Raw genomic sequence first — 15,283 nt, 5'->3', positions numbered from 1 at the left:
GGTAGGAGAGGGGTGCGCAGGGAAGCTAAGAAAGAAAGACGGGGGACTAAGCAGGCAAAGCTGGGCACAAGTGAACTCTTCTTCTCCATAGGAAATGACACGTTTGGAAGGTACTGTCAAGATCAAATCAGGGAGTTCCCGTCGTGGTTCGGTAGTTAACGAATCCGACTAGGAACCATGAGGTTGTGGGTTCGATCCCTGGTCTTGTCAGTGGGTTAACGATCCGGCGTTGCTGTGAGCTGTGGTGTAGGTTGCAGACGCAGTTTGGATCCCGCGTTGCTGTGGCTCTGGCGTAGGCCGGTGGCTGCAGCTCCAATTGGATCCCTAGCCTGGGAACCTCCATATGCCGCGGGAGCGGCCCAAGAAATGGCAAAAAGACAAAAAAAAAAAAAAAAAAAAAAAAAAAAAAAAAAAAAAAAAAATCAAATCAGGCAGCAGATCTCAAACCTGCCAGCATCACAGGGAGGACCTATAAAAATGGAGATGCCCTGGCCTCACACTTGATGAATCAGAAGAACCAAAGGTAAAGCCAGAGAATTTGCATATTTTTGTAATTCTGATGCAATCAGCCGGTATCCGCTGATGTTGTCTAAAATCCCAGGGGCTGTATCACCCCCACTGTACCCAGGAACCAATCCCCAGTCCTCCTCAGCAGAACTTTGACCAGCACCAAGAACAGATTCACTGCCTCCTGAAATGAATGGCCTATTCCCCTTTCAGGTACCTCTGTAAACCTTCTATATTTTGTGCCAAAACATACGTCACTGTACTTTTTTGCTCATGATTCATGAGTCTTCTTCACATGACAGGCAAATGTCTGTAGATAGCTATCGTTTTCCCTGTCTTATTTGTACACAAGAAATAATACCCCATCATTCTATCAACACTGCCTCAGGGCATTTTCCAGTCCAACTAACATCCTGTCCTGCCCACTTAGAGAACTGAAGTTTGTCAATCATGCTTTTCAGATCAAAAGTCAGATCAAAACTCTCCCAAGTCAGAAGCGAATAGTAAGGGAACTTTGGGTATTTTCCGACCCTTGAATGCCTAATATCCTTTCTTGATCTTAAAAACTTTACTTTTCTCCCTCCCAGCCCTGACACTGCTACCTTTCCTTTTCAACACTATTTGTGATAACATTTAAGAAAATCTAGTCAAAGAGAGGCCAGCCAAAACCACTGTTATCCCAGAGTGACGGTGGGCAGACCCCATGCTGTGTCCTCAGAGAAGCTGCAGCAGCGGCTTTGCACTTCTTCATCAGGGCGAGTCGAGGGAAGTGTACTCCACTAAATTAATCTAGCTAGTTTCAAAACAAATAACGAGTGGGGGCGGGGGAAGGACCAGTACCCAGAATTACTGCAATACATTCAAAGTCCTCAAAGAATAAAAATTGTCTACCCAGAGGAAAAACAAACTGTCGCTTACTAGGGAATCCCAATAAAATCAACCTCTGACTTCTTATCAGAAACAATGAAGGCCAGAAGGCAGTGGAGTAAGACATCCAAAGTCCCCAAAGAAGAAAAACTGTCAACTGAGAAGTCTATATTCAGTAAAGCTACTTTTCAAAAATGAAGGTGAAATAAAGACATTCCCAGATAAATTCAGAAAATTTGATACCAGCAAACCTACCTTACAAGAAATATTTAAGGAAGTTCTTCAGGCTAAAAGCAAGTGACCCTAGAAAATAATCTGAATTCACATGAGAAAGCTAAGAGCACCAACAAAAGTCACTCTTTCATTATAAAATACAGTAACACATGTATATTTCTTAACTGATTTAAGAGGCAACTACGTGAAACACTGTGTGTGTGTGCACGTGTGCGTGTGTGTGCTGTTGGACCTGTAACATATAGAAATGTTTGCCGAAACCAGCACCAAGGAGGAGAGTGAAACAAAGCTGTATCAGGCTAATGACTCCATATGGTAACTTGAATCCACAGGTACAAATTAAGAGAAGCAAAAATGATAAGTGAGGTTATATGACAAAAGCTATACACACGTACTTGCTACTTGTTCTCCAGATAATATAAGTAATAAATATAACATGGTACCATTGCATTTGTAAAATTTGCATGTGTCATTTTTTTCTTTTCACATGGGGCATATGAAGTTCCTGGACCAGGGACTAAATCCAAGCCACAGCTGCGAACTATGGCACAGCTGCAGCAGCTGCAGCAGCTGCAGCAACACAGGATCCTTAACGCACTGCGCCAGGCCAGGGATTGAAACCATGCCTCTGCATCAACCTGAGTCACTGCAGTTGGGATTCTTAATCCACTGTGACACACCGGGAACGCCTGCATCTGGAACATTTATAGATATGATATAACAAAAATACTACAAAGGGAGACAAAGGAATAGTTATTAAGAGAGTATCGTTTCTACGTCATATTGGATAGGCAAATCTACCAGCCACAGGAGTCGATGAGGAGTTACTTAGGGCTGGGCAAAACAGGGGCTGCGCTGTGACAGCAGAGGGTTTTTTTTGCGGGGGGGTACGTAATGAAAACGTTCTAAAATCTACTGTGCTGAGAGTTGCACCTACCTACAAATACACTAAACACCACTGAATTGTAGACTGTAACTGATGGACTATGTGTGGTGTGGATTTTACCTCAATAAAGCTGTCTTAAAAACCTTGTTTTTTCTCATGAAAGCCTTCAGCAATTCTTCATGACCATCTCCAATTGTTTATCTTCAGAATGCTTATCCATAAAGTATCTCTACAGTCTTTACTGGAGGATAGATGGGCAAAACGAGATACGCAAAAGACCAGAAAAGCTAGGCCTCTGTCTTCTCTCTGTGCCGATATCCTGATCAGTCACCACATCCCATGATGTGCGGCCTCTTAAGAGAGTCTCCTGACAGCCCCTTCAGGGCCCGGAGCCACAGACACTCGGGCTCTAACACAGGCCTATGCTGTCACTCTCAGCTGGGCCCGAGGAAGTGACTTAGTGCCCTTCTTAATGTTTCTCCTCTTTGGTAAAACCCAGGTCTCAATACCTAAGCTTTGCAGGGCAATTATGAAAAAGAAATGGAATACTGTCGGTATGTGCCCGACACAAAGCACGCTCCCAGTTAAGCTTCTCCAATTCCTCCTTCCCAATCCTGCCACCGCTACAGGCCTGTATCAAACCTCTCCTTGCCTGGACCAGGGCATCAGCCCCCTCTCAAACTGGTCCACTCACCTCCGGTTTTGTTCCTTTCAAGTCCATCTTTTACTCAGCCCTTCTACTAAGTGAGGAAGTGACTGCTTTGCTCCTACAAACCTGGCAATGTCTTTCCCAGCTGGAAATATTGCAGTGCTCCACGCTCTTTGCCACTCTGGGTCCTAATTCCTTGACTAGAGTAAAAACAGCCCATGGTGATATGGACCCTGCCCACACTTACCTCACACCTCACTCGCCAGCAACTTCATTCCTCCCTCACAAACCCATCCATTCTCCAAACAGCTCTTCAACTTTTTTTTTTTAATTTAATTTCCCCCTCCCTAATGACTCAATTTGGAAGGTTTTGTTTTGTTTTCAAGGAAAGCCTTTCCAAACTTCTTGGGTTGGACAGTGATTCTCAAGTTGCAGTGAGCATCCGAGTCCCCAGGGGCTTATTCAAACACAGGATGCTGGGTCACACGCCCAAAAGGTTCTGATTTAGTAATTCTGGGGCAGGACCCACGAATGTGCATTCCTAAGAAATTCCCAGATGATCACACCTTAAGAACTACTGTGTCATGTCCCCTCTCTTCCTGCACGCACCCCACTGTATTCTAACTTTCTACTTGTGTGTCTCTACCCCACGACTCGCTGAAGACCGGGAACACAAAGCCTTCCAGCGCGCCGGACAGCCATGTGAGGTTATGCAGACTCTACCATAAATCTGCCCCTCGTTATCCCATTACTCAGATTTCAGCAAGGGTTCCACTGCTCTCCCAGTCACTGAAGGTTATCGAGGAGCCATCCTAACTTTTGCCTCTGTCCCTCAGACCCAGCAAATCACGGAGTCTTACTGACCGCTGTTAGGCCAACTGTTACCCTCTGGCCCTTCCTATCCATTCTCACCACCACCATCGTACTCGTTCACTCCCCCCGTACTCTCTCTACTGGCCTCCCAGTCTCACTTTCTACTTGTTTAAATAACACTCGGAATCCTCCCAAAACAACACTTCACACACATCGCCTCCGTCCAACTTCCAGTGAACCCCCAGTCAGCTATGCTTCAAGCCCCGTGTGCTGGGTCCTGTCTCCACATCCAAATGTGTCAGTCTCTTGCCCTCCTAAGTCTAGGCGCTCTCTGAGGGCAGCTGCTCCCACCTACCCTTGTTTCGGCAATGCTAAACTGATATGGAACAGGTTCCCGACGTTTAAATTTATGAACCATACAGATTTACCTGGTTTTGCCTCTACTGCTGCTCGTGTCCTGGCCTCTTTTATTTTTTCATCCCTATTTAAATGTCTAACACAGGAGTTCCCGTCGTGGCGCAGTGGTTAACGAATCCGACTAGGAACCATGAGGTTGCGGGTTCGATCCCTGCCCTTGCTCAGTGGGTTAACGATCCGGCGTTGCCATGAGCTGTGGTGTAGATTGCAGACGCGGCTCGGATCCCGCGTTGCTGTGGCTCTGGTGTAGGCCGATGGCTACAGCTCCGATTGGACCCCTAGCCTGGGAATCTCCATATGCCGCGGGAGCGGCCCAAGAAATAGCAAAAAGACAAAAAAATAAATAAATAAATAAATAAATGTCTAACACAAAGCACAGGCATTACATTATGTTTCGTTGATCAAAAAACCCAAAGTAGCAATAGTGAACATGAAGTTCACGGTTTCACTGCTACTGCACTGCCAGCATCTACCTAACTAACAAATGTTAGCAAGGAGCCCCTACAGCTGATGGTCTCGTCAGGTCGGTGTCCAGAGCTTTACCTTCATCTGAGCCAGCTGCTGCTGCTGCTGCTGCTGCTGCAACCTCCGGAGAGCCTCCTGCTGCTGCTGCCTCTGGCGCATTAACTCCTTCTGCCGCTGGAGCTCTAGCTCTTTCCTCTTCCGTTCCTCCTCCTCGTGCCGGAGTCTGGCTGCCTCCTCTTCCATTCGCAGTCGGTTCTCCTCTAATCGACGCTGGGCTTCTTCTTCTTCCCGGGCCCATTTCGCAGCCTCCTCTTCCTTCCCAGAAGGAAAAGCAAATGAGAATAAAATTAACTGTGTTTAAAAAGAAAATCTGAATTACTTTTGAAGGCTTCTGTCAAAGGCTATAGAAGTGACGGGGTGGCAGAAAGCCAGAAAGGGCTGGCATGCTTATAGGGTAAGTGTTTATTTTGCTACTATCTACACAAAAGGAATGTCACTCTGAACATGTGTGGTTAGTACTGATCTCTAAGAGATCACCACAAACTACAGGCAACTCTCTTGGAAACTGTTCCAACACTGAGGCAGAGGTAGCTTTTCAGGGTGCTGAGTGCAAAGAGCTGCCAGAACCTGCAGGGAGACCGATTACCAGGAAAGCCTCAGCCTGTTCCGGAACCAAAGACCACTTAATTCCATCCTGGTTCTCACCCCTTGTGGCCCACAGGCCCCGTGGAAGGTCGATATTGGTTTAATGTGTCATTACTGGTTTACTATAACAAACGTTCAACACTAATGTAAAATAACAATAGTGGAAACCATACTGTGGTCTAGTTATTCTGATCATCTAAAACCGCTCTAAAAATAAAAGCCTCTATCTCTGTTCTTAAAACATTACGGTGAAATGCTTTGGGGATTCTGGCCGCCTGTAACAGCAGACTGGCATGAATCAGAGCTAGACAATGGTCATCAACACGTGGCAGCAACGGACTGTGCACCCTCTGAGTGAGCTGCGGAGCACCCCAAGGCAGAAAGTTATCACCCTGAAGATCTCATGTTGGTTTTTTAAAAGTGGGCCTTCTCTGATTTGATTGTCTGGTTTGATTCCTTGATGTTTTTGTCTTTTTAGGGCTGCACCAGCAGCATATGGAGGTGCCCAGGCTAGGGATCTAATCGGAGCCGTAGCCACTGGCCTATGTCACAGCCACGGCAGATCCGAGCCACATCCGCAACCTACACCACAATTCATGGCAATGCTGGATCCTTAACCCACTGATCAAAGCCAGGGATTGACCCTGCATCCTCATGGATACTAGTCAGATTCATTTCCGCTGAACCAACACAGGAACTCCAATTCCTTGATATTTTTTGTTCTGCTTTTATAATTACATGTGGAGTGGTTATTACATATGTAGTAAGAGCCAGTTAGATCTCTTCTGGTAATTTTCAGCAACCTGAAAAAGTTTTAGATAGGATCTCCTAATATCCTAATGCTTTTTTTTTGGCTTTTTAGGCCGCACCTGCAGTATATGGAATTTCCCCGGCTAGGGGTCAAACTGGCACTACAGCCACCAGCCTGCACCACAGCCTTGGCAACACCAAATCCAAGCCGCGTCTGTGACCTACACTGCAGCCTGGGGCAATGCCAGGTCCTTATCCTACTGAGCAAGGCCAGAGATCGAACCTGCATGCCCATGGATACTAGTCTGATTTGTTTCCACCACACCACAACAGGAACTCCCCCTAATACTTTCTTAATCACTAATTCCCAGCACTGAAGAAGCAGTACGAGCAAACCATCCGACTACCTGCTTGCGTAGTAATTCTTCCTGCTTCCGCCTTTCTTCCTCTTCTCTTCTCCTCTCCTCCAGTCTTCTGAGAGCTTCTTCTTGCTGCTGTCTTTCTTCCTCTTCTCTCTGTCGTCTTAATGCAATTTCCTGCTCCCTCTGGCGTCGCAGAGCCTCTTCCTAAATTAAAAATAAAGGGTGTGTGTGTCGGGCACGTGTGTGCATCTCCATTAACACAGTACATCATCATTTGAAAGAAAGAGCCTACGTGCTGCTAAGTTTCTACTACCAGAAAATATAAAAAGCATATCATCAGAATCCAGGGAAAAGAGCATATATGTGAGCTGGGGAGAAGGCATGTCAAGTGTTAAAATAATCTGTATTTAAACTCTGAGTGGTTAAAGAGCACTACTCTGTGCAGCCTATCCTGGTTCCTACGCTACAGCCACACCATTTCCTGATAAATGGTATAAAGGACCCAGGCTTTGGGTTCTCTGTTGCTCCTATTAGATCCTATTTTTTTTCATCAACTTAGACCCTAAGGCATAGAGAAGTCAAATCAACACAACCACCAAAAACTGAAGTGAGGTAGAGCTAAGTCCTCCCTTCAGAAGTACCGAGTAAAGCCACGTGTCCCAGAACACATCCTCAAGAACTAGGGTCCCGCCGACATGAAGTTTACAGAAAAGGCCCCACCGTCACGACGACTTAGGGAGAAATACTGAGCAACAAAGACTCAGATTTCTTTACTGTCATACTTCTCAAGAGTCCTTACGTGCTGATGTAGAGTGCGACTCTAAGAAATACTAGTAGTTCTAATCTAATCTCAGCATGAACCCCTTTTATTTTTCAGAGTTATGTCTCAGGGCAAAAAACAAGAAGGAGCTATGAGGTAAAAGGCTGGACATCGGAGCTGTTAGAGCGTGGATTCTTTTAAACGAGATCCTTAAAAATCCTAACAGAAAAATGGTCCAAACATATAATAAGAGAATTTCCAAAGAGGAAATACAAATGACCACAAAACATGAAAAACATTCAGTGTCATAAACTTCAGTATCACTGGTTATAAATACTTACAGACTTTATTACTTCTGAAATTTAACTGACTTATAAAACCCTAGGACATATGTAAAAGAAGTTAATTCCAGTGATCTACTAGGACTGAAGACCAATCCCCCAGTGGGTGTTAGTGGGTAACAGACATTTCTCCTACAGGGAAGTGAGTCTCCTAAAACTCTAATCCCAGCCCTGCTGTCCACCCCTGTTGCCTTAGGAGAGCCATCTCCAGGAGAACTTCGACGTGTGAAATGAGTGGGCAGGTATCCTGAAGGCACCCCCGCAGCACCAGGCCTAAGAGCAGCGTCCTCAGAGACATACCTGCTTCCTTCGGGCAAGCTCTTCTTCTTCCCGCCTTTTCCTTTCTTCCTCCTGCTGTCTCCGGAGAATTTCCTCCTGTTGTCTCCGGAGTTCTTCTTGCCTCTTTCGCTCCTCCTCCTCCCGCTTTGCCCTCATCTCTGCCTCTCTTCTCTCCTGCTCTAGCTGTGACGATACAAGAGCACTCTTAGGAACCAAACACAGGAACATCGCAGCATCACTGACCAGTACCGTCAGGACCTGGTCAGGGCAGACACCACCAACCGCTCAGAGATTTGCGGTGCAAGTGGGTGATAAAAGCAGCTCTGCAGGGGCTTGAGGAAGCTCTGCTAGGTCGGCAGTCAGAAAAGTCTATGCTCCTCTAAACCGAATACGCTCACCTCGACTTTTTCCTACCTCCCCGCCCCACACTACTCCCACACCACACCTGCTAGATGTGGGAGAGAGAGAGGCCAACATAAGAGTAACATCAGAATTCTCCTGGGGTGGCACGGGTCATCCCCACAAAGGATTTTCTGAACGCCCAAGTTTCCGACAGAAATATTGTAAGCTGCTAGTGTGAGATAGAGAATACTTTAGACCTGAAGGCCAAGCACTTAACACACTCTGCTGTGTTTAATTCCCAGATACTAGTCCAATCTAGCACCTCGTCTCCAGTCCTACTGCCGCACAGAGAACTCAGGCCTTCACTCCCCTACCTTCATTCCTAAGAGTCTCTCTGCTGGTTTCCCAGCCTCCAGTTTTGCCCAGTCTCCAGCTCCACATCTACCCTCCACCAGAAAAATCACTCCCGAGCGAACATTTAACACCCACCTGCCCTTTGAAAGTACATCCCACGTCTTTAACGTGACATGTACAAGGATCCTCGTGACCAGCCGACCTCATCTTCTTTCATCTTTCTCATCATTTATACCTCAGACACACCATGGCTCCAGGCGAGACCAAATTATTTAACTGTCTCCGGTGCCCGGAGGTGCTCATACACTTCTAGCCTTTACAGGCCTTCGTTCCTTCAACGGCAGCTGAGTTTCCACCTCCGCACACTGTTAACCCCAAACCCTTCAACTGAGCGAAATCTTCCCACCCTTCGAGTGAAATTAGCTCAGGTATTATTGTCACCCAATTCCTGCGCCTCACCCCTCCCGCTAGGTGGCTGGCCCATGTGCCTTCTTGTGTGACTTGTCTCTGTTGTCATCCTCCCAATCCCAAGACACACACGCACAGACAGGAACGCAAACGTTCACCACGGATGTGTTCCCAGCACAAAGTACTGTGGCACAAGAAGAAATTCAAGAATTACTTGAAGTCCCATCTCTCACCCAAGTGGAGACAGACCCTGACCAGGAACTCTTTCCATGTTCTGAGTACCCTACGGATACTGTTGATGCATCAGGAAATGAGGAGCACTAAATACAAAACAGGAACGAGATTCCCGTGGAGGCACGAGAACCCAGAAATCGTTACAGTGACGCTAGGTGTTGTCAGAAAACCTCTTCTGACAAGTACTAAAACCACACTTGAAGATTCCTAGCTCCGCCAGGCATACACGGAACAGAGAATGTCATGCTAACACTGAGCTTTTTAGCTGAGTGTGGGGGACACTAGGAAACGTGACTAAATACCACCATCAAGAGTCGATGGGGGGGGAGTTCTGGTCATGGCACAGCGGAAACACATCTGACTAGGAACCGTGAGGTTGCAGATTCAATCCCTGGCCTTGCTCAGTGGGTTAAGGATCCGGCGTTGCCGCAAGCTGTGCTGTAGGTTGCCGAGGCAACTCAGATCTGGCGTTGCTATGATGTAGGCCCGCCGCTGTAGCTCCGATTAGACCCCTAGCCTGGGAACCTCCATGTGTCTCAGTGTGGCCCTAAAAAGCAAACAAAAAAAAAGTCAATGTGGGAACTGAAGCCTCAGACCAAGTGTCTAACAAGCAATACAGTCAATACTTTCGTACGGTCTTGTAACAAGCATTTATGCCATGAACGACACCAAGCAAAATTTACATGTGACATTAATGTGTCAACCAACCAGCTTTAATTGACTTAAAAGCATTCATTTTAACTGTTGTGAGGTCTTTTTGAGGAAAAAGAGGCACAATAAGGAAAGGACATGAGTGTGCCTATATCGAGAAAAATGTATCGTTGATGGAGACATCAATAAACAAAAGCATTCACTGCTACAGGAGGAGGAATTCCAGACCTTTGCGGCTTTGGCCTTCTCCATCTGCTGAAGCTGTTCCAGAGCAGGTCCTGGAGCCGGGGGGTCAAGGGGAAGGTCCCATACACTACTGCCTTCCCAAACTGTAAGACATGAGGGGGAAAGGTGAGGGGTGTCAGCTTACACACATGGCTGAACATCAAGAAGCATAATGAAAAGGGCAGCTTCCGTGTCCCAGAATGAGCTCCTTCACATGTATTTGTTCTGCTTCTAAGGAGACCCAACTACCAGTGGGCTCTAGTTTTTATCAATACCCTTCAACACATCTAGAAGTAAAGAAAGTACCAGGAATTTATTGGGAACTAATTTCATCCTCAAACATCCTATACGATAATCTATTCATACCCCCAATTTTTACAGGTGAACAAGCAAATAAGGGTCAGAGGTAAGTTTTTTAACATTCCCAGGGACATGTGGCAAGCACGTGGCCATGCCAGGACTGAAATCCCAGTGTATTAGATCCCAAAGCCAAGAGTATTATCAGAAGCTGTACGACCACTTGCTGCATACCAGGTGGTGAGTGAGGTTGAGACAGGGTTAATTGTACAACCAGAGAAAACTAAGAGGTTGTGCAGTACCGCGAGTGTACTAAATGCCACTGCGCTGTTCATCCTAAAATGGTTAATTTTATGTTACATGAACTTCATTTCAAAGAGAGAGAGGGAGAGAAAGAAGTACAGCTGGAACTTAGAGCCCTCTGGAAAAGGTAGGCAGGTCTCACAAATGACACTGGATACTGCTGACCTGAAAGGCAGCACAGGGTCTGATATGGTAGTAAACAGATAAAGGCTTCTAAGTCTGTTTTCCCACTGCCTGCAAAGTTTGCTGATACCACTTTTCAGCATTCTCTACTTCCTACATTCCTATTATGGTCTATTGATGGACTATAAATTATTGTCTACAGAAAACCAACGGACTACTTGTAAAGGACCCAATTACATCATACTTAAGAAATTGTTTAAGTCAGTATCTGTTCTGCAAATAAGTTCATTGTATCCCTTAAAAAATTTTATATATATATATATATATATATATATATATATTTTTTTTTTTAAGGGCTGCATCCGAGGCATATGGAGGTTCACAGGCTAGGGGTTGAATTGGAGCTACAGCTGCCGACCTATGCCACAGCCACAGCCACAGCCACGCAGGATCTGAGCCACATCTGCAACCTATACCACAGCTCACAGCAATGCCGGCTCCTTAACGCAGTGAACAAGGCTAGGGATCGAACCTGCATCCTCCTGGATTATTGCTACTGCTGTGCCATGATGGGAACTCTGTATCCTTTTTTTAGATTCCACATGTAAGTGAAATCTAAAAAAAAAAAGGGGGGGGGATACAATGAACGTATTTGTAGAACAGAGACTGACTCACAGAGATTGAAAAACTTATGGTTTCCAAATGAGACAGGCTGAGGGGTGGGGAGATGCACTGAGGGTTTGGGATGGAGAGGTTATAAAATTTGGTTGTGATGATCACTGTACAACTATAAATGTAATAAAATTCATAGAGAAATTTAAAAAATACAAAAAAAAAAGAAATTGTTTAATAAGGTACTTCTAGTTTTTTTAAAAATGGAGACTATTTTAACATCCTAATTAAAAATGACTACCAAGCAAAATAAGCATGGGAAGTTGCCAAGGGAGGAGGCCAATCAGACCTTCTCTTGCCATAATCACCAGGGTCAATGTTAACAAGAGAATCATGCCTTGAGTGGCTCAATGGCTCTAAGAAAAATCCATCACTGTCCATGGTTCCAGAGAATTATTAACACCAACTATAACCTCTTGTAAGGACTACTCATGGTTCAAACTACCACCTCTGCATCTATCAGATCTTAAGACACAGAAGTGTTACACCAATGCCAAGATATCTAAATAAACCCCAGCCCTAAGTTTTCCAATTTGATGCAAAAAGATCAGAAAATGAAGTAAGAGTAGGCTTTTCTCTTCCCCAAACATTTGGGTTACTTGCAGTGCTAAGCTATGTATCAACCCTTGACTCAAAAGAATAAATCATCATTTTGTATGTTTTTATTTATACTCTTTCTCACTCTGGCAGAAGAGATTAAAAACAATTCAAGGGAGTTCCCTTTGTGGGGCAGCGGAAACAAATCTGACTAGGAACCATGAAGTTGCAGGTTCCACCCGTGGCCTTGCTCAATGGGTTAAGGATCCGGCGTTGCCGTGAGCTGTGGTGTAGGTCGCAGACACAGCTTGGATCCTGCATTGCTGTGGCTGTGGTGTAGGCTGGCAGATGCACTGATTGGACCCCTAGCCTGGGAACTTGCGTATGCCACAGGTGCAGCCCTAAAAATAATAAATAAAAATAAATAATTTTTCTACAGTAGTTAGAACATAAAAACGAGAGACTGACTTAAATTTAAGAAGCCTATCCACTAAAGAAATTCTAGCAAATCCTTAGAAGCTACGTACAATCCTTTGCTGAGATCTCTTTTTTTTCAGTTTTTTTCCATTAAAAATTTTTGTTTCAAATATAGTTCTTAACAATGTGTTCATTTCTGCTGCACAGCAAAACAATTCCGTTGTACACATATCCATTCTTTTTTTAGATTCTTTTCCCAATCGGTTATCGCAAAATACTGAGTTCCTGTGCTATACAGCAGGTCCCTGCTGACTCTCCACCCCATATACCAGAGCGTGCCAAGAGCGTGCATACGCCAGTCCTCAACTCCCAACCCACCCCTTCCCCCGCTGCTGGAGTCTCTTTAAAAAACAATTTTTTTGTTAATATTCAACACAAAACAGCTCTAAAATCTGATGTATTTTTTAAAAATTGAACTATGAAGTTATTAAAGTCTAAATCCTTGGAGCTATACCAAAGAACAATCTAAGTTTTTACCTGTAGGCTGTGAGGCTGTTGGCTGGAGTTCCCAAATAGAACCAGTATCTGGCACTGTCACAGATCTAGTTACTGAGGGAATGACGTTCTGATCAGATATTCTGCAAAAGGGAAATTTAAAAATGAATTAAAAATTGTTAAAAACTTGTTCTTAAAATTTGTAAAAGCAGGTAAAGAGAAATTTCTAGATTATTTGTTGGTTTTTGAGGTTATTTGGCCAAAACACTTTGCTGTTCTAACTGAACTGTAACACTATCAAAACACTTGGGAAAGGAAAAAGGAATAAAGATAGAGGCAGCATAGTCATACTTATGGACCCCTTCAAGGTATTAGCACATAGCAATTTCCAAATAATGGATATGCCTACTCTCTTAAGAAAAAACCCAGGGGAGTTCCCGTCGTGGCACAGTGGTTAACGAATCCGACTAGGAACCATGAGGTTGTGGGTTCGGTCCCTGGCCCCGCTCAGTGGGTTAACGATCCGGTGTTGCCGTGAGCTGTGGTATAGCTGGGATCCCACACTGCTGTGGGTCTGGCGTAGGTCGACGCCTACTGCTCCAATTAGACCCCTAGCCTGGGAACCTCCATATGCCACAGGTGCAATCCTAGAAAAGACCAAAAAAAAAAAAAAAAAAAAAAAAAAAAAAAGCCAAGAAAAATATCCAGAATATCTCAGTTAAGAGTCACAGAGGCAGCATGTTATCACAAAAAAACTTACAGACCTTAAGTCAAAAAGTCTGCATTTTAGTTCTGTCGCTTAAGTCTTCTGTGTATTACACCAACCAAGTCATGCAGCCACTCAGAGTTCTACTTTGCCCGTCTTTTAAAATGGAGACCTTGGAGTTCCTGTTGTGGCTCAGTGGCAACGACCCCAATTAGTATCCATGAGGATGCAGGTTCAATCCCTGGCCCTGCTCAGTGGGTTAAGGATCCGGCACTGCTGTGAGCTGCGGTGTAGGTCACAGGCAGAGCTCGGATGTGGTACTGCTGTGGCTTAATGCAGGCTGGCAGCTGCAGCTCTGATTCAACCCCTAGCCTAGGAACTTGCATGTACCATAGGTGTGGCCCGAAAAAACAACAAAAAAATAAAAAAAAGAGTTCCTGTTGTGGTACGAATCTGACTAGGAACCATGAGGTTGCAGGTTTGATCCCTGGCCTCGCTTAGTGGGTTAAGGATTGGCATTGCTGTGAGCTGTGGTGTAGGTCTCAGATGTAGCTCAGATCCTGCGTTGCTATGGCTGTGGTGTAGGCAGGCAGCTACAGCTCCAATTCGACCCCTAGCCTGGGAATCTCCATATGCTGTGGGTGAGGCCCTGAAAAGCAAAATTAAAAAATAAATAAATAAAATGGAGACTTTAACACTTAACCTGCCTACCTCACAGGAGGGGGTTATGGCTCAAAAGAGAAATGTAAAAATGGGATTAAACTTCTAGACTATAATATTTTGTTGCTGGCTTCATGAGACTACCCTACTTTTCAAGAGCTCTTATTATTCTTTGATTATTACTCAAAATTTATCCTCTGAGTTAAAAGACCAGAAAAATGCTTTACCTCGAACTTTAATTTTTAAAAACTGCACTCCATTTTTACACACAACACAAAGCTATGTGTCGTGTGCGGGTAATTTCCTTTCTTCTCTTTAAAATACACACACAATGTCACACACCTCATGGAAACGACCACCAACCTCATCTTTAGTGCCTGGAACTGCTGGAGAAGAAGTGCCAACTGCTGCTGCTGCTGGGAAGACAGTGCTGCTTTCTGCTGTTGAGCCAGAACCTGTGCATACTGTTGTCTTCAAAAAGAAAATAAAGTACATCCGCATTTAGTTCACTTTACTGAGTCAGGAAAAGACAAAGTTCGGCCCATCCACCCAACAAAAAAACTATCCACTAGAAACAGCTATCAAATACAGTTTTACAATTCTTCATGGTCATAGCCACAAGCAATTCTACACTGCATTCTAGAAAGAAGTGAACTTACAGGTGACATGTTTTTAAATGAGAACAGGGAAAAAAAAATCAACAAAATGTCAAAAACTGAGGAACTATCTCATGACAATATCCTTTTATCAGGAAAAAAGTGAATAATAAAATGTTCAAACTAACAGCTATTTCCACATAAAGCACCCTCTGCAAAAATAAATCACTTGTATAAAAATTCTCAAGTGTTTCAGCTTGGAAAATTTTAAGACTTTTTTTCACTAGA

At 44.5% G+C, this 15,283-nt stretch overlaps 1 protein-coding gene across 9 annotated transcripts in view; it reads right to left on the bottom strand.

Moving 5' to 3' along the window:
* GIGYF2 (GRB10 interacting GYF protein 2) overlaps nt 1-15,283 on the bottom strand; it is a 132,670-nt gene that overhangs the window by 16,523 nt on the left and 100,864 nt on the right. For all 9 annotated transcript variants that reach the window (XM_021075627.1, XM_021075631.1, XM_021075628.1 and 6 more), the window contains 6 exons: nt 14,763-14,870; nt 13,076-13,176; nt 10,193-10,293; nt 7,997-8,158; nt 6,641-6,799; nt 4,917-5,153 (listed from right to left, as the gene is read on the bottom strand). In XM_021075627.1, the coding sequence (XP_020931286.1) occupies nt 4,917-5,153; nt 6,641-6,799; nt 7,997-8,158; nt 10,193-10,293; nt 13,076-13,176; nt 14,763-14,870 (868 nt within the window). The remainder of the gene's footprint in view (nt 1-4,916; nt 5,154-6,640; nt 6,800-7,996; nt 8,159-10,192; nt 10,294-13,075; nt 13,177-14,762; nt 14,871-15,283) is intronic.

This window comes from Sus scrofa, chromosome 15 (assembly GCF_000003025.6).
Source record: "Sus scrofa isolate TJ Tabasco breed Duroc chromosome 15, Sscrofa11.1, whole genome shotgun sequence".
Classification (NCBI taxonomy): Eukaryota; Metazoa; Chordata; class Mammalia; order Artiodactyla; family Suidae; genus Sus; species Sus scrofa.
Note: the sequence above shows the minus strand (reverse complement) of the source record. Positions and strands in the feature narration are given on the sequence as shown.